Source organism: Neofelis nebulosa, chromosome 4, assembly GCF_028018385.1.
Source record: "Neofelis nebulosa isolate mNeoNeb1 chromosome 4, mNeoNeb1.pri, whole genome shotgun sequence".
Classification (NCBI taxonomy): domain Eukaryota; kingdom Metazoa; phylum Chordata; class Mammalia; order Carnivora; family Felidae; genus Neofelis; species Neofelis nebulosa.
Genome location: NC_080785.1, coordinates 164,687,020 through 164,704,003, shown reverse-complemented (window position 1 = coordinate 164,704,003; position 16,984 = coordinate 164,687,020). Strand labels below are relative to the sequence as shown.

The window sequence follows — 16,984 nt, the reverse complement described above, 5'->3', positions numbered from 1 at the left end:
CCCGCCCCCCCGACCCAACTCCTCCCTCCCAGGAGCCCAGTGATGCTGCCCAGGCTGTGAACAGGGGAGGCGGTGCTGTGGGGGCTGCCGGCAGCCGGGGCTGGAGAGAGACATGTGGACACGTGGCCTCTATGGCTCCCGCCTGCCATATCCTCCGCTGGGTCCTCACCCTGGGGCTGGGCCTCACATTCGAAGTCCTACATGCCTTCCGGTCTCAAGGTAGGGGTGGTCCAGGGGCGACAGTGGGGAGGGAAAAAGGAGCTGAGGAAGGGTCAGTGGGGCTGGGATGGCAGTCAATGCGGGGAAGGCCCTGTAGCCAAGCAGCCAAGACACGGGTCATTCCCAAGGCTCACCCCAAGCCTCTGACCCTCGCCCACAGATGAGTTCCTGTCCAGTCTGGAGAGCTATGAGATCGCATTCCCCACTCGAGTGGACCATAATGGGGCACTGCTGGCCTTCTCGCCCCCGCCCCCCCGGAGACAGCGTCGGGGCACAGGGCCAGCCACAGAGTCCCGCCTCTTCTACAAGGTGGCTGCACCCAGCACCCACTTCCTGCTGAACCTGACCCGCAGCCCCCGCCTTCTAGCAGGGCACGTCTCCGTGGAGTACTGGACACGGGAGGGCCTGGCCTGGCAGAGGGCTGCCCGGCCCCACTGCCTCTACGCCGGCCACTTGCAGGGCCAGGCCGGCAGCTCCCGTGTGGCCATCAGCACCTGTGGGGGCCTGGTGAGCAGAGGGTTCTGGGAAGCAGGGAGAAATGCCCACAAGTTTGGGAGTTCAGAAAAACATTCCTACGTAGAGGTCAGAGAAGGAATCACGGTGGATATTTTGAAAGCATTTTGAGCTCATCAAAAGGATTAGTTATTTTTTTAGGACGCAGCCAAAGCCTAACTTAGAGGAGAATGTATAGCTTTGGGGGTCAAGCTGAAAATTAATAAACTGAACATCCACCTCAAGAAGCTGAAAAACGAGAAGCAACAGAACCCCAGTAAGATAGAAGGAATGAAATCATAAAGACAGAGATAGGGCCCCATGGGTCCTGGGAGCAAAATCTGATCCAAGCCCTCTGCCCACTCCCCAACCCCTAGCATGGCCTCATTGTGGCAGATGAAGAAGAATACTTGATCGAGCCCCTGCAAGTTGGGCCCAAAGGAACCCAGGGCCCAGAGGAGAGTGGCCCCCATGTGGTATACAAGCGCTCCTCTCTGCGTCACCCCCACCTGGACACAGCCTGTGGAGTGAGAGGTACACCTGTCTTTCTGGGGATGGGCAGAGGGGCTGCACATCTTTGCCTTAAGGCAGAGGTAGGCAGGAGTGTCTCTCCCTGCAGAAGGTCAGCAGGTAGCTACATGCGGGGAGAAATGGCAGACAGCCAGACCGCAGGACAGTAGGGCGGTGAAACAGCCCATCTATCACTGCCATAGTCTGATGGTCCATCAGTGAGTGACACAGGCAGCTGGACAGCCAGACAGGTGCTCAGGTATAAAACCCTCCACCTCCAGGATTCCTGTGCAATCAGTTTAGCGGCCGGGTAGTTGCAGATACCTGAGCCATTGCACAGCAAAAACACCGTTCAGAAGGTCCGATGTACAGCCAGACTTTCAGGAGGGCAGTTCTAGATCAGAGGGTCAGGGAATGGGAAGGTAAGAAAGCTGGATGAGACAGATATCAACCAGGGCAATTGTACAGCTAGAAAAACAGGTTGCCGTGGGGACAAAGGCAGAGCCCGGGGACATTAAATGAGGTACACCACCTGACAGTCTGGGAGTAGGACGCTGTGGCAGACGTACAACCGCCGTCAGTTGTACAAACAGAAAAGCGGGTGGTTTCACAGCCGGGCGGCCCGTGAGACAGTGGCACTGGATCCGGTTGGGCAGTAAGACCATGGGGCAGTTGGGCTGTGCGATGACGAGAACGTGGCACGGTTGGAAGGTCACAAAGTCCTGCAAGCACACACACACACACACACACACGTTTGGGCAACAGAATTGTCAGGAAGCCATACGGTCGTGCTGGCTGTTATGGGACAGCTGTTCGACCAGCCAGTTGGGCAGTGGGGCAGCCCCTTCCTTGTAGAACCAGACGTCTGCACAGCGGACGCACTGTAGAACCAGACCTTGTGCAACCAGAACACCCAGTAGCCGAAGAATGAGGGGTCTGGCGGCCAGTTGGGCAGATGAGCCATCAGACAGGTGGCTGGACAGTAAGGGCAGGCAGCGGATTGACCAGAAGTTGTCCATCCAGACGAGAAACCGTGGAAGGGGCGGCCATGGTGGCTGCGCACCCTGAAGCCGCCACCTGCCAGGCCCCTGGGGAATGAAACAGAGCGTGGCCAGCCAGGCCTGAAGCGCTCGGTCAGCCGAGAGCGCTACGTGGAGACCCTGGTGGTGGCCGACAAGATGATGGTGGCCTACCACGGGCGCCGAGACGTGGAACAGTACGTGCTGGCCATCATGAACATTGTAAGTGCCTCCGCCTCCCTGGGCGTGGGGCCCTGAGACCTGGAGCCAGCCCCCGGGGGGGGCAGGAAAAGGGGTCTCACCATTCCACCCACTAGCCCCGACCTGAGGCCAGGGAATCGGAATGGAGGGGGGCGGAGTGGGAAAGGAGGCCCACGCACGTGTGGCAAGGAATGGGGGGAAACAGCCGAGCTCTGCGGCCGGGAGCGTGGACTCGATAGCCTGCGGGCCAGGGCCGAAATCTCAACTCCGCTCCTTTTTAGCTTGGACAAGTTACTTCACTTCTGTGCCTTGGTTTACCCATCTGTAAAATGGGGCTGGTAATAGTACCTACTTCACGAGGCTAAGGTGCTCGCAGTGAATCGATAAACGTATTTAGAACAGCGCTTGGCACACGGTAGGTGCTGTATAAGCGTCTCCTATACAAAATAAGGACACAGGGCGCCTGGGTGGCTCAGTTGGTTAAGCATCTGACCGGCTCAGGTCACGATCTCACAGTTGGTGAGTCTCAGCCCCACATAGGGTGAGCTCAAGCCGCGCTTTGGGTAAAACACGAGCCCCGCTTCTCTCTCTCCCCCTCTTCTGTCTCTCTCTTTCTCTCTCTCTCTCTCTCTCTGCCCCTCACCCACTTGCACCCTCTCTCTCAAAAGTAAAATAAAATAAGGACACGGCTTGCCCATACCTGTCGAGGTTAGCAGCACACACACACGGGCCCATACCTGTACGCGTGCGGAACTCTCCTACAAGCACCTGCCTGTAACTCCGTACAGGTGACCTCACTGACCCACACTCAGATATACCCGCTGCCCATACCAGATCTCGGTCGGGCCCCCGGATCTCCCTGAGCCTCCGTTTCCACCCTTGTAAAATACTGTTATAATGGCATCTACCACAGAGGGTAAGAGGCGGGGGCGGGGGGGGTGGGGGTGGGGAGAGAAGCCAGACGGAGCATTTGGCACGCGGTAAGAGCCTGACACGTGGCACTGTTGTTTCCCTGAAGCAAAAAGGGAGGAGAGAAGGTTCAGCAGACAGACAGAGGGCCCAGCGTGTTGACGCGACACCGTGTGTGATGCTGCCACGTTTTGCCCTCGCCCTGCCGCCCCCCCTTGGGCTGTCAAAGTTACCTAAAACCTGCCAGGGTTTCTGGAGGTTTCCACGTGGGACAGGCATGCCCCAGGCTCCAAGATCACTGCGCCGTGTGGCCCACTCACCCCTGGGCACTCCCTCCCCCTCCCTGGCCACTGTCTCCAACGCTTCCTGCCCCCTGCTTGTGGTGATGCTCAGATTGGTACCTTTAGACGGCGGTGGAATGAGGCCAGATGTCCAGGGCTGCTGCGGGGTGGGCAGGGATGAGCTGAATGGGGGTGGGTCAGGAAGAAATGTACTGATAAGCAACCGTGCTGTGTAGGCGGGCTTACCCAGACCCGAATCCCACCTGGGGCACCTGCCAGCTCTCTGCGTGTCAGTCTGCCCCTCTGTAAAACGGGAAGGATCGCAGTACCTACCCGTGCGAAGACGTACCCGGGAGGCTTAGCCTGACGCCCGGCACACAGTGACAAAAGACAGCTACCGTCATTGTCTTGCCTTTTGTCTTCTGCTCTGAGCCCCTCTTAAGACTCGGTCTCTCTTGTTTCTTGGAGGTCAGGTTGCCAAACTTTTCCAGGACTCGAGTCTGGGAAACATCGTTAACATCCTGGTGACACGCCTCATCCTGCTCACGGAGGACCAGGTGCGCGGGCCCTGCACCCCCCCCACCCCCTCCACCCCTGCACACCAGCGCTGCCTGCCCTCCCAGCGCGGCTGGCGCCCATGCACCTCACTCTGTCTGCCCGCAGCCCACCCTGGAGATCACCCACCACGCCGGGAAGTCCCTGGACAGCTTCTGTAAGTGGCAGAAATCCATCGTGAACCGCAGCGGCCATGGCAACGCCATTCCGGAGAACGGTGTGGCCAACCATGACACAGCGGTGCTCATCACGCGGTGAGGGGGGCGGGGAGGGCTCCAGGACGTGGGCCGGGGGAGCAAGCGGTCCCGGGGACCGTCCAGGTCCAAGCAGGGGGCACGCCTGCCGGGAGATGGGAGAGGCTGGGAAGCTTCGGCCACTCCAGTGGGGTGCCAGGGGCGGGGAGGGGCTGCTGGGAGCCTGAGAGCAGGTGGGGGGAGGCGCAGGGCCAGTGGGCCAGGTGGGCACAGGTGCACCCATTCACTCGCCGTCTCATTCCTGCGGTCAGCCAGTCGCTCGCGCACCCCCGGCATCCCCAAGGTCGGCTGGGGGCAGAGCACAAGGCTCGGGGCGAGAGGCAGGCAGAAGTGAGCCGCCCCAGATGGTCATGGTGGCACCAGCAGGGCTCAGGGAGGCAGCCCAGCCCCTCACCGCCCCGCTCTCCCTCCACAGCCACGACATCTGCATCTACAAGAACAAACCGTGTGGCACGCTAGGTACTTATGCCCCCTGGGCTTGCAGGCGCCCGTGAAGGCAGGGGACCGGCTGACCCCGGCCCCGGTGGGGGGAGGGGGGAGGGGGCAGCCGGCAGGGTGGCCGGGCCTGTCACCGCAGCCTGAGCCCAGCCCCGCCCCGCGTGCCCATTGCACAGGCCTGGCACCCGTGGGCGGGATGTGCGAGCGGGAGAGGAGCTGCAGTATCAACGAGGACATTGGCCTGGCCACGGCCTTCACCATCGCCCACGAGATCGGACACACGTGAGGCCGGGGGACGCGGCAGAGGGAGCACGGGGACTGCGGGGCGGGCTCCCGGGGCGCCCGCAGAGCCGACCCTGCTCTCCCCAGGTTTGGCATGAACCACGATGGCGTGGGGAACAGCTGCGGGGCCCGTGGCCAGGACCCAGCAAAGCTCATGGCCGCCCACATCACCATGAAGACCAACCCTTTCGTGTGGTCGTCCTGCAGCCGCGACTACATCACCAGCTTTCTGGAGTGAGGACGTGCCCGCCCGCCTGTCCATACTCAGGCTCACGGGGGCGGGGGAAGGGTCTGGAAACCAGAGTGCCTCCGGGGGGGGGGGGGGGGGGGGGCCGTTCCCTGCAGGGCTGCTCCCTGGGACCCGTGCCCCCAGCTGGGTGGGTTCCCTGAGCTCTTCGGCTGCAGCCCCCTAACGTGACAGCTGCTTTCTTCTCACCACAGCTCAGGCCTGGGGCTGTGCCTGAACAACCGGCCCCCCAGACAGGACTTCGTGTACCCGACCGTAGCACCCGGCCAGGCCTACGACGCGGATGAACAGTGCCGCTTCCAACATGGAGTCAAATCGCGTCAGTGTAAATACGGGGTAGAGAGAGCCTTCCTGCTTTCCTTCCTGGGAGGGGAGGGGCCGCAGGGGGTGGGAGAGCCGGGAAGGGGGTGAGCCCCCTTGGGGGCTGGGGGAGAAGAGGTGCACGGGTGTGTGAGGGTCACATGGTCTCCAGCAATGACTGGGGTGGAGAATGGGATCTCCTGGTCCTCCAGACCCCCTGATTTGGGGGGGGCGGGGCCAGGGAGAGCCTGGGCATTACCTTCTGTCCAGCATATCAGGCCACCTGTGGCTTTAGCAGAACTAACGTCCCAAGCCCCCTCACTGGGCCATTTTTAACCAGACATCCAAACTGGGTGGAAATAGTTCCCTGGGGATGGACCATCTTCCCCACTTGGCAAAGAACCAGACAGAGCCTTCCAAGGACACCACCCTGTCTGCACTCCCCACATCCCCCCGCAGCAACTGGTTCACACAATCACCTGGCCCTGACCCTTGGCTGGACGAGCCTGAGCCTCCTGACCAACCCCCTCACTCTTTATGAGGTTTAGATCGACTTCCAGAGCCCCGTCCTGTCATGGACAAGCAAGCTGGGGGTCCCGCTCCCAGCTGCCCCCAAGAAACTGGAGGCCTGCTGGCTTCCTCAAGACTCCAGAGGTGAGAGTTGACATGGCCAAGCTAAGGCCATGTTCACTCAACACAAGAACAGGCAGCTGGTAAAGTGACTCTTGCCCACCCCCACCCCCACCCCCAATTTGGCTGTTAAGGACAGCACCCTTAATGAATTTCTAAAGAATCTGGAAGCTACCCTAGGGCATCTGCCTATCCCAGGTGTCCTAACAATGATGACAATGCCTGCCGCTTACTGAGCACTCGCTATGTGCTAAGTGTGTGATACGTATCATCTCATTGAAACTCTTGACGATCCCACGTGACAGATGAAGGGACTGAGGAGTAGGGAGGGTGCCTTGCCCAAAGTCACAGTTCGAGAACACGTCAGAGCCAGGATTCGAATCCAGGTCTCTCTGTGACTCCAAATGTCACAAGGAGGTAGGGGAGGGGAGGAGGTGCCAGAATATGGAGCGTGGATGGGTGCTGGCTGTATGTTGAATTGATTCTTCCTTTTATTTTTCCAAGGATCATCTTCCCGGCGCCCCTGGCAAAGGGGGAAAGTATTGACTACATGTAACTTGGCTAACGTGTAAAGGGCTGGGCCTCGAGCCTAGTCTAGAGCTAGCTGTGGTCCTTGTTACACAACATCAGGGAATTTATGCAATCCCTTTCATATCTACCCTGCCACATGCCTCTCCCTTTTAGGTAGGCAAGGCCTCTGTTGTAGATGAGGAAACTGAGGCCCAAAGAGGGGCATGTGCTGCAAGTTGGGGGCTGAGTGGTTCTCTCCCAGAGTGGCCCCCCCCACCCCTACCCCACTCATGCATGTGCACCACAGCGCCTCCTTGTGGACAGGGGGAAAAGCAGGACTGGAACAGCCAGCTCTCTTTAAGAGGTGTCCCGAGGGGCCCTGGGGCATGTGATCTTTTTTTACAAATGGCCAGGAGGACGCAAGCCAAGTGAAGCCAGAAATCCAGGATGAGTTTTTAGCTGAGATGTGTGCCCTGAAGGGGCAGAAGGCAGGGACTCTGGAGGACGTTTGAGGGAGCAGATTTGAGAAAAACCTTCTGAACTTCTCATATGTGTGCAGGTGTCTCTCAGAGGCTGACCCAGACAAGGGACCCTGCTGTAGCCATTGATTGGTCCAATCCCAAACCTTCAAAACTTGAAAGCATTCGGTTCAGAGAGGAAATGACACATAATTAGTAAAAAGGAGACCAAAGGATCTCCACTTCTTGGGTGTTGGGAGGGAAGACCCTGGGAGGTGGGGCAGGACATAGGCTAGAGGGTCAGAGATTTGGCCACACTTGAACCCGTTGGGGTTTGTCCAAGGATATTAACCTAAAGTGTCAGAGTGACTTCCTGGGACTGGCCCAGCCCCAGCAGGACTCAGACAAGAAGGTGGGCAGATTTTTCAGTGAGGGAGGTACAGGAATGTCCCACCCAGATCCAGCCTGGCCTTTCCCCCCGCCCGCTCCCCCCCCTCGGCCTCCCACAGAGTAAAAGCTTTGGGAGCTTCCCCAGGGTGGGTGGGGGCAACGAGGAGGACCACCAGCTGGAAAAACTCAGAAACGAGGCCTTTGACCTGAGCCGTCTCCCAGGCCTGAGTTTTCAGAATTGCTGTTTTCCCAGGGGCTGCTTCATCAACAGGTCCCAAGTTTCCTTCTGGAAACTCAGGAGGCACCAGGGTGAATGGATCACAGACCGGTCCATCAAAGGTCTGGGTTAGAACCCAGGCTGCCCCTCAGGGGCTGTGTGATCCCTAGCAAGTGACTTTACCTGTCTGAGCCTTGGTTTTCTCAGTGAAACGGGTAATAATGCATAAGGGAGTTGATGGCACACACGGACGTTGGATAAGTGCGGCTCACGAGGCAGAGAGGAGGTCTCAGGCCATGCCCCACAGGAGGATTCAAGAAGGCTCCTTGAGACCCAGCAAAGGAGCGCCGGGGCCCCACTGCTAGGCGGCAGAGAGCGGGTCGCCGCCTGGCGGGCGGGCTGCCAGAGGGAGGAGGGCGGGGGGCGAGCCTGAGCGGGCGCCTTGGCCCGCAGGAGGTCTGCAGCGAGCTGTGGTGTCTGAGCAAGAGCAACCGGTGCATCACCAACAGCATTCCAGCCGCCGAGGGCACGCTGTGCCAGACGCACACCATCGACAAGGGGGTGAGCGCGGCCGAGGCCGCCCGCCGGCCCCGCCCCCTGCCCCGGGCCACGCCCGCCGCGCCGCAGTTCCAGTTTTCCTTCGCTCTGGCCCCGCCCACTGCCCGCAGGCCCCGCCCCGTCTCCCGCCGCTTGGGTCCCAAGCTAGTTTCACCTCCTGATGGTGGCCGTCTGCGTAGGCGACGCCCCTGCGCTGCCTGCGTCGGGGTCCTCAGACTTCCACCCTCCCCCTTCCGTCCCCGCCCAGGGGTGCTGAGACCCCCGGCTGGGAGGGGGGGGGGGGACGGGGCAGGAAGGAGCGCCGGGATCCCGGGAGCCGGACTCACCCCCTCCGCCTCCCCCTCCTCTCCTCAGTGGTGCTACAAGAGAGTGTGCGTCCCCTTCGGGTCGCGGCCGGAGGGCGTGGACGGGGCTTGGGGCCCGTGGACCCCGTGGGGCGACTGCAGCCGGACGTGCGGCGGCGGCGTGTCCTCCTCCAGCCGTCACTGCGACAGCCCCAGGTCAGACCTTAGGACCTTTCGGAAAGGGAGATTGGGGCGGGCCCCGCCGTCCGTCTCCCCCCGCCCGGTATCTCCCCTGTCCCCCTCCCCCTTCCAGGCCAACGATCGGGGGCAAGTACTGCCTGGGTGAGAGACGGCGGCACCGCTCCTGCAACACCGACGTGAGTTTCCCCAGGACCCCGGGCCGGGTATCCGCGGCCCCTCTTACGCTTGGAAAAGGGGCACGAATCAGCTTCGGACGAGCCTCAGCCGGGCACCTGCCGTCTCTTCGGGACCCTGCGGCGGCTAGCCGCGCCCTGTCCTGCCCTCCCTACACCTGCCCCTGGGCCCCGGCGCCCACCCGGCCAGCACGCCCTGCAAGCGTTTAGCTCCTTCCATTTCTCAGCAGATGAGTCTCCCACCTTGAAGTTGCTTGACCCCCACAACCTCCACCAGCTATGGCGAGCCTCGCCCCCTCCCTTCAAAGCCCAAATTCCCCAAGCCAACCCACCCCTGTCACCAAACCCAGTGGCCACGCTGGGGTCCTCTGCTTGCACACCCTTCTAACCAGGTACCTCGGCCCCGGTCCAAAACTCCTGCCTTGCCCGCACCACCCGTGCCCTGTACCCCCAGCCTCTCGGTCTACACCTTCTGTCTCCTTTTCTCCACTGCTGCCCCTTTATTAAACGCTGGGGGGTCCCCATGGCTGGTTGGGGCTCCTGGCTGTAAATGAGCCTTATATGTACACACCCAGTAAGCACAGGACTCACTGCAGGGGCGGTGGGGGGAGAGGAGGGCTCAGAGGCCAGGGAAAGCTTTGCAGTGAGGGGTGGGTGGCCTTCCCAGCTCCACCTGGAGGGGCTCATGTCTCCAGGGAGTCCACATGCGCGCGCACACACACACACACACACACACACACACACACACACACACACCTCATAAAGAGTGCCCCTTGCTCCTTTCTAGGCCTGCTCTCTCAAGAAAGGCCTCATGGTCTGAAACCAGAAACCCAGCCATCATCCCCAGCTGGCCCCACGCTCTAATGAGTCACCTGCTCCATCTCAGACGTCCCCATCCCTCCAGCTCCAGGCCTAGCCCAGGCCACTGACCAGTCTCACCTGGCCCTCCACAGCCTCCTCCCTGGCCTCTCTGCCTTCAGCCTCACCCCTCCAACCCATCCCTGCTCTGAGCATCAAGCCTCTGGCCTTTAGCCTGTGCCCTAACTGCATCCCCCCTACAGCTGGCCTCCCTCCCTCTCCCCTCTCTCGCCCCCAGGACTGTCCCCCAGGCTCTCAGGACTTCAGGGAAATGCAGTGCTCTGAATTTGACAGTGTCCCCTTCCGTGGAAAATTCTACACATGGAAGACATACCGAGGAGGTGAGTGAGGACCTCAGGAGGCCGTGGGGAAGTGGAGGACAGCAGCAGGTGGATACAGCATTGGGGTGGGGGGGGCTGTGCAGAGCACCCCCTTCACCCAAGGGGCCCCAGAGCCCAGGATGTGGCTCAGCAGTTCCTCAGCTGGACGCAGGGAACCCCGACTGTCTGCCCAACCTGCCCGTCCTTGTCGGGTCTGGGGTCTGCCCTATGCCTCGCCACCCCCAGGGAGCAAGCGGGGTGTCCCCTGTGGAGCTCCCCCAGGGAGCAAGCGGGTCAGGCCCTCGGGGTCTGACGGGGCTGTGCCCCCCCAGGGGGCGTGAAGGCCTGCTCACTCACGTGCCTGGCTGAAGGCTTCAACTTCTACACCGAGAGGGCGGCAGCCGTGGTGGACGGGACGCCCTGCCGCCCAGACACAGTGGACATTTGCGTCAGCGGCGAGTGCAAGGTGGAGGGGACTCCCAGAGGTGGAGAGAGGGCAAGGGAACGGAGGGGTGGAGGCAGGGAGGCAGGGCTCACTGACACTCCCACCCCCCGCCCCACCCCCCTCCCCAGCACGTGGGCTGTGACCGGGTCCTGGGCTCCGACCTGAGGGAGGACAAGTGCAGGGTGTGTGGTGGTGACGGCAGTGCCTGCGAAACCATTGAGGGGGTCTTCAGCCCAGCTTCGCCTGCAGCCGGTGAGAGATCTCCGGTTCCCTCTCCTTCTCCCCACTTGGCGACGGAGGGGGGCCAGGGGGGCAGCACAGGCCCGTCACAGCAGCCAGGGGCCCCGTGGGGACCCCAAAAAGTCCCGGGGGCAGAGCAATGCCTCAGATCAGGGTCAGGGACCAGCTTGGGCTCTGGTGCCTAAGCCTTGGCAGTTAACGTGAGGAGAAGGTCAGCGACCTAAACCTTTCCCCTCCCCCCACCCTGGGGGCCTGGCACCGGGTCTGGGGCAGCGGGGGGGGGGGGGGGGGGGAGTTGATCCCTCTCCATGGTCTGAGCCAGGGGGCTGAGGGACACCGTGCTAGGGGAAAAGGCTAACTAGGGGAGGGACATCTGCAGGCTGTGGTGAACTTGACTATGCTTCCCCACCTTGGGCAGAAGAGAGACCCCAGGGAGGAGGTGGGGGGATGGGAGCAGGGACTTCTGGAAGCAAACACACAGTGAGGCCCAAGTGTAGGGTCCAGGGGACAGGGAGGGGCCCGGGACATAGGTGGTGGCGCCCACTGCGAACCTAACTCCAGCTGTTAAAATCGCTGCGTCGCCATGTGGGTCGGGGCCTCCAAGGTGCCCCCTCCCCTGTGCCCACAGCCAGCCCTGCTGCATGCTTGAGGGGGAGGGGGTGGACCAGGCCACTGTGGTGGTCAGAGAGGCAGGAAAGTCTGGGTTCAAACCCCAGCCCAGCCAGTTCCTAGCGGTCAAACCTGGGTGCGTTGCCTAGCTTCTCCGAGCCTCTCAGTCTCGTCATCTGTAAAATGGGTGTGACAACACATCCGATTCACAGGCCCGGAGCCGGGGATGCTGTGGAAGGTCCCTGTGAGCACTTAGCGCAGTAGTGGTTAGCTGTTGTCATCAGGGGCCAGGAACGGGGGAGGTAGGCAGGTGTGGGGGAAGGGCCAAGTGGGTGACCTCTCAGCTCCACCGTGCAGGGTATGAGGAAGTCGTCTGGATCCCCAAAGGCTCCGTCCACATCTTCATCCAGGACCTGAACCTTTCCCTCAGTCACCTGGGTGAGCCGGAGGTGGAGGGACGCGGACTGGGGGGTCAGGAGGGGGTCAGCGTGGCTGGGGGTCTGACCCCTGTGCTGTCCCCCTAGCCCTGAAGGGGAACCAGGAGTCACTGCTGCTGGAGGGGCTGCCCGGGGCCCCCCAGCCGCACCGCCTGCCCCTGGCTGGGACCACCTTTCAGCTGCGACAGGGGCCAGATCAGACACAGAGCCTGGAAGCCCTGGGACCTATAAATGCGTCTCTCATCGTCATGGTAACGACAGTGGGAGCGAGGTGCAGGAAGACCTTAGCCTCCCTGTGGGGACTAGAGCTTGGCTTCCACGTGATGGCCCCCTCCCCCGCCTCAGGTGCTGGCCCGGACAGAGCTGGCTGCCCTCCGCTACCGTTTCAACGCGCCCATCGCCCGAGATGCACTGCCCCCCTACTCCTGGCACTATGCACCCTGGACCAAGTGCTCCGCCCAGTGTGCCGGCGGTGAGGTCGGGGTGGGCTCAGGGGCGGGCCCGGGTCACCTGGGCTGACCTTCTGGTCGTGGCAGGGCTGAGCGGGTCTCTCGCCCACCCCCAGGCAGCCAGGTGCAGGCCGTGGAGTGCCGCAATCAGCTGGACAGCTCGGCCGTGGCCCCCCACCACTGCAGCGCCCACAGCAAACTGCCCAAGAGGCAGCGCGCCTGCAACACAGAGCCCTGCCCACCCGAGTGAGTGCCTGCCAGGGCGCAGGGCGACAAGAGCGGGGCGGGCAGTGCTCCCAGGACTGGAGGGGGGTGGGGGTGGGGTCGGACCCCTGATGCCCCTTAGCCGGGTCCAGGTGATCACGTCCGCCGGGGTGATGCACGTCCCCAGGCGCAGCGCGGGTACAGGGCGACGATCCCCCCAGCGCGGGATAATATTGCAAGCAGCAGGCACCCCCCCGCCCCACCGCGGGCCAGTTTCCACAAAGATGCGGGTTATGGGGGAGGAGGGGGATAGGCCAGCACCCCGCCCCCGGGGAGCCCCGCCCCGCACACTCTCTCAGACCCGCCCCCTCCCCACAGCTGGGTGGTGGGGAACTGGTCGCGCTGCAGCCGCAGCTGTGATGCGGGCGTGCGCAGCCGCTCCGTCGTGTGCCAGCGCCGCGTGTCGGCCGCCGAGGAGAAGGCGCTGGACGACAGCGCGTGCCCGCAGCCGCGCCCGCCAGTGCTGGAGGCCTGCCAGGGCCCCGCTTGCCCGCCGGAGTGGGTGGCCCTGGACTGGTCAGAGGTCAGCCGCCCCTTCCCGCTAGCTGCGCAGCGGGGGGTAGGGACCGGGGGGCCCACATCGGGGTGCCCACCGAGGCACCGCTGCGCGGTCACGAGCCCCTCCTGCTGGGCCCAGAGCGCCCCCTCCAGACTGGCCCGAGGTTAGCCGGACCCCTCCTCGCCTCCCTCCGGACGACCATCCTCCCCACCCCGGTGCGTGCGGGGACTGGAGCGCCCGTGAGCACGAAACCCCCTCTCCAACTGCAGTGCACCCCCAGCTGCGGGCCAGGCCTCCGCCACCGCGTCGTCCTTTGCAAGAGCTCAGACCACCGCGCCACGCTGCCCCCCGGGCACTGCCCGCCCGCGGCCAAGCCGCCGGTCACCATGCGCTGCAACTTGCGCCGCTGCCCCCCAGCTCGCTGGGTGGCGGGCGAGTGGGGCGAGGTAGGTCGGCGCCCTGGGGGGCGGGGGCGGGGGCCGCCCGGGGGCCTGGCCTGCCCAGGCTCAGCGGCGACTCCCCGCAGTGCTCCGCACAGTGCGGCCTCGGGCAGCAACAGAGGGCGGTGCGCTGCTCCAGCCACACCGGGCAGCCGTCACGCGAGTGCGCCGAGGCCCTGCGGCCGCCCGCCACGCAGCAGTGCGAAGCCAAGTGCGACAGCGCGCCCCCCGGGGACGGCCCCGAAGGTATGTGGGGCGGGAGGCCGAGGGGCGGCGGGAGGGCCCGGTGCGGAGGAAGCCACAGGAGAGCGTAGGGGTCCTGACCTTTGGCCCGGAGCTTCTGCAGCCACCGAAGTGCCTTTCTCTGTCCCCTCCAGGCCGTCCTGCACCACCCCTCCCTGCAAACATGTACGAACTGCCACTGCGTGCCTAGCTTTTTAGGCACCTGATCCTTCTGGGCCCCCAGACTCGGGCCATTCCCCCAGCCCACCTGCGTGGCCTTCACCCTGTTCATCTCCACTTGTCCCATTAGCTGCTTGATTTTTTTTTAAGCCAGAATCTCTCAACCTCGGGCACGATTGATGTTTGGGGCCAGATAATTCGAGGGGGCGCCCTATGCATTGTAGGATATTCAGCAACGTTCCTGACTTGTATCTGCGGGATGCCAAGAGCGCTCCCGCACCCGCCGCCGCCGCCCCCTCTCCCCCACTCCCTGTAGTGACAACCAGAAATGTCTCCAGATTCGGCCAAATGTCCTCTGGGGGGCAAACTAGCATTCCCTTGAGAACCACTGCTTTAAATACGTCCGTTTTTTTTTTTTTTTTCTTTTTTTTTTTCAACTTTTTTTTTTTTTTTTTTTTTTTTTGGGACAGAGAGAGACAGAGCATGAACGGGGGAGGGTCAGAGAGAGAGGGAGACACAGAATCGGAAACAGGCTCCAGGCTCCGAGCCATCAGCCCAGAGCCTGACGCGGGGCTCGAACTCACGGACCGCGAGATCGTGACCTGGCTGAAGTCGGACGCTTAACCGACTGCGCCACCCAGGCGCCCCATGTTTTTTTTTTTTTTTTTTTTTCTACCTAAGTATTTTCCATACAGAGCAATAGATCACTTCATCTGGGCACTAGAACCAAACTGGATTGAGCTTCCTTCTCTGTGCCTTGGTTTTCTAATCTGTCAAGGGGGTCAATACTAGATTCACTTGGTGGCGGGGGGGGGGGGGGGGGGCTGCGTGAGGGAGATGGAATAAAACAAGCCACGCGAAGCCCTTTGTTAAGCACCAGGCCCTACCATACATCACTGCCCAAGTGGGAGCCCGCATCATTGTCCCGATCAGACGGCGGATTGCCGTGAACACAAAATACACAAACACCCAGAAAGGAAGTGACTCTTCTGGAGTTCAAAACCCTCAGTCTGTCACAAAGAAAAACGTGGAAGGATGGCAGCCCCGGTTGGACCAAAAGGATAACTGAAAGGGAATACTCCCAGACCCGGCGCACTCTCTCAAAATCCTCCAAAAGCCTGATCACATATTTAGAAGCCCCGCCTTGAGTTTCATAGTTATAAGCTCCCTCCGAGAGGGGTCGAAACTGAGGCACCGGGAAGCCAGGAAGCCCTGTGCGGGCTGCGGACGCGCCCCTCAGGGAAGGGGCGCGGAGATCTGATCCCTCCCTTCCCCCCTTCCCCCCTCCCCACCCCGACCCCGTTCTCCCGCCCCCTCCAGAGTGCAAGGATGTGAACAAGGTCGCCTACTGCCCCCTGGTGCTCAAATTTCAGTTCTGCAGCAGAGCCTACTTCCGCCAGATGTGCTGCAAAACCTGCCAGGGCCGCTAGGGGGCGCGCGGGCCCCGGAGCCACAGCTGGGCGCCGGCTGGAGGGGACCATGCCTGCAGCTGGCCAGCCTGAAGGAGCCCGAGGGGGCGGGAGCTGGGTGAGACGAAGCCGGAAGTTATTTATTGGGAACCCCTGCAGGGCCCCTGGCTGGGGGGTGGAGAGGGGCTGGCCACCCCCAGGGCCCCTCCTCATCCCCTCTCCCAGTTCATAGTGAGACCCCCTCCAGGGTGGGTTTGAGGAGGGAACAACTGTTCGCCCTAGCGCCCTTTTCACCCACCCCTAGGGAGCCCCCAATACTGCCCCCCCTTTGACCGGAATATGTACTGTGAAGAGTGGGGGTGGGGAGGGGGTCTGCCGGTGTCCTGCCCCCAGCACTGCCCTATCCCTCCACTCTGAGCTGGGGGGAGGGGGGGTCTATGTCTTCCATGGGGGAGGGGGATTAGCAGCGCCTCCCTGACACCCTCCCCCTGACCAGACCAGCTACAGGGGTGAGGCAGAGCTGGCAAGATCCACCCCAACCTCTGTCCTGCCTGCCCCAGGGGGACCCCGACATCCAGGCGCCCCCATCATGGTGCTACAGGCCCTGCCCTGGGGCCCACACACCCCTCGCCAGGAAGCCCTCCATCAATAAAGTTCTGTCTTGTGTAGATTTCCGAGCGTCAATATGTCTGTTCACATTCCGTCCCCTCCACCGAATGGATGCGGCCGCGGCCCCTCGCAGGTGGCCCCCATCAGTCCAAAGGGGCCTTTCACCGGCACAGACCACAGTCCAGTGATTTTACAGCTTCTCAAGGAGGCGTTCAGAGCTACCCGGTCAGGCACCTGTCATCCCGGCCACCACGTCCCCAGGCCCGGGGCTCGCTCCCGCCCAGCCGCACGCGGCCTCCCAGGCCTCCCCGAAGTTCCTCAATCTCCCGCCGGCTTCCCATCTCCGGGCCTTTGCTAGACCTGCTTCCTCCGCCAGGTGGTCCCTCCCCTTCCCTTTTCAGCCGGTTAACTCCGACTCACCCTCCGGCGTCGGCCCAAGCGTCACCTCCTTGCAGAACCCCCCTCTGAAGCCTCCAGCAAGGAGAAGGTCCACCTGCCTGCTTGTCCGCAGGTGCCTGGAGGCACCGCTGAGATTACCCAGCGCCCCCCGCCTGTGCGAGCGATTCCGGGAGACACTCGCTCCTCCCCAGGTGTGGCCACTAGGGGACGCTGCGGCTTGCCGGCCTCGAAGCACGATGCTGTGTTACCGCCAGGAGCGCAGGCTCCCAGGGTCGCCTGCCTCGGGCCTCGACCTCCTCCTCCTCCTGGCCGGGAGGCGCCGACCTCTCCGAACTGCCATGTCCTAAATGTCAAGGGGAGACCAGGAGGTGAGCCAACACCTGATGGAACCCTGTGTGTGCCAGGCCCTGGGGTGAGAGCCAGCGCCCCCCATTTTATAAGAAAGTGGGGCGCCCCTGAAGTAGCAGGTTGTTAAA

The 16,984-nt window shown here is 62.5% G+C and overlaps 2 protein-coding genes across 19 annotated transcripts in view; one reads left to right on the top strand and one right to left on the bottom strand.

Annotated features, from left to right (window-relative positions):
* The window catches only part of LOC131510726 (uncharacterized), a 64,688-nt gene that overhangs the window by 10,388 nt on the left and 37,316 nt on the right, over positions 1-16,984 (bottom strand). For all 9 annotated transcript variants that reach the window (XR_009261150.1, XR_009261152.1, XR_009261151.1 and 6 more), the window contains one exon: positions 16,530-16,851. The gene's annotated coding sequence lies outside the window, so the exon portion shown is untranslated. The remainder of the gene's footprint in view (positions 1-16,529; positions 16,852-16,984) is intronic.
* On the top strand, positions 91-16,170 carry ADAMTS10 (ADAM metallopeptidase with thrombospondin type 1 motif 10). Of its 10 annotated transcripts, none has more exons than XM_058728216.1 (24): positions 91-219; positions 380-726; positions 1,089-1,245; positions 2,245-2,462; positions 4,105-4,188; positions 4,295-4,440; positions 4,856-4,899; positions 5,055-5,160; positions 5,248-5,394; positions 5,602-5,743; positions 8,366-8,473; positions 8,825-8,970; positions 9,068-9,131; positions 10,225-10,327; positions 10,639-10,772; positions 10,880-11,003; positions 11,958-12,038; positions 12,125-12,288; positions 12,383-12,509; positions 12,603-12,732; positions 13,069-13,273; positions 13,519-13,695; positions 13,776-13,935; positions 15,465-16,170. In XM_058728216.1, exons 1-24 carry the CDS (start codon positions 132-134, stop codon positions 15,620-15,622), a joined length of 3,360 nt encoding a protein of 1,119 aa, XP_058584199.1. In that variant the 5' UTR covers positions 91-131; the 3' UTR covers positions 15,623-16,170. The 10 variants fall into 10 exon arrangements, with proteins under 10 accessions (XP_058584199.1, XP_058584200.1, XP_058584202.1 ...); XM_058728217.1 differs by having other exon boundaries at positions 15,412-15,656; XM_058728219.1 differs by having other exon boundaries at positions 12,383-12,514; positions 15,465-15,656.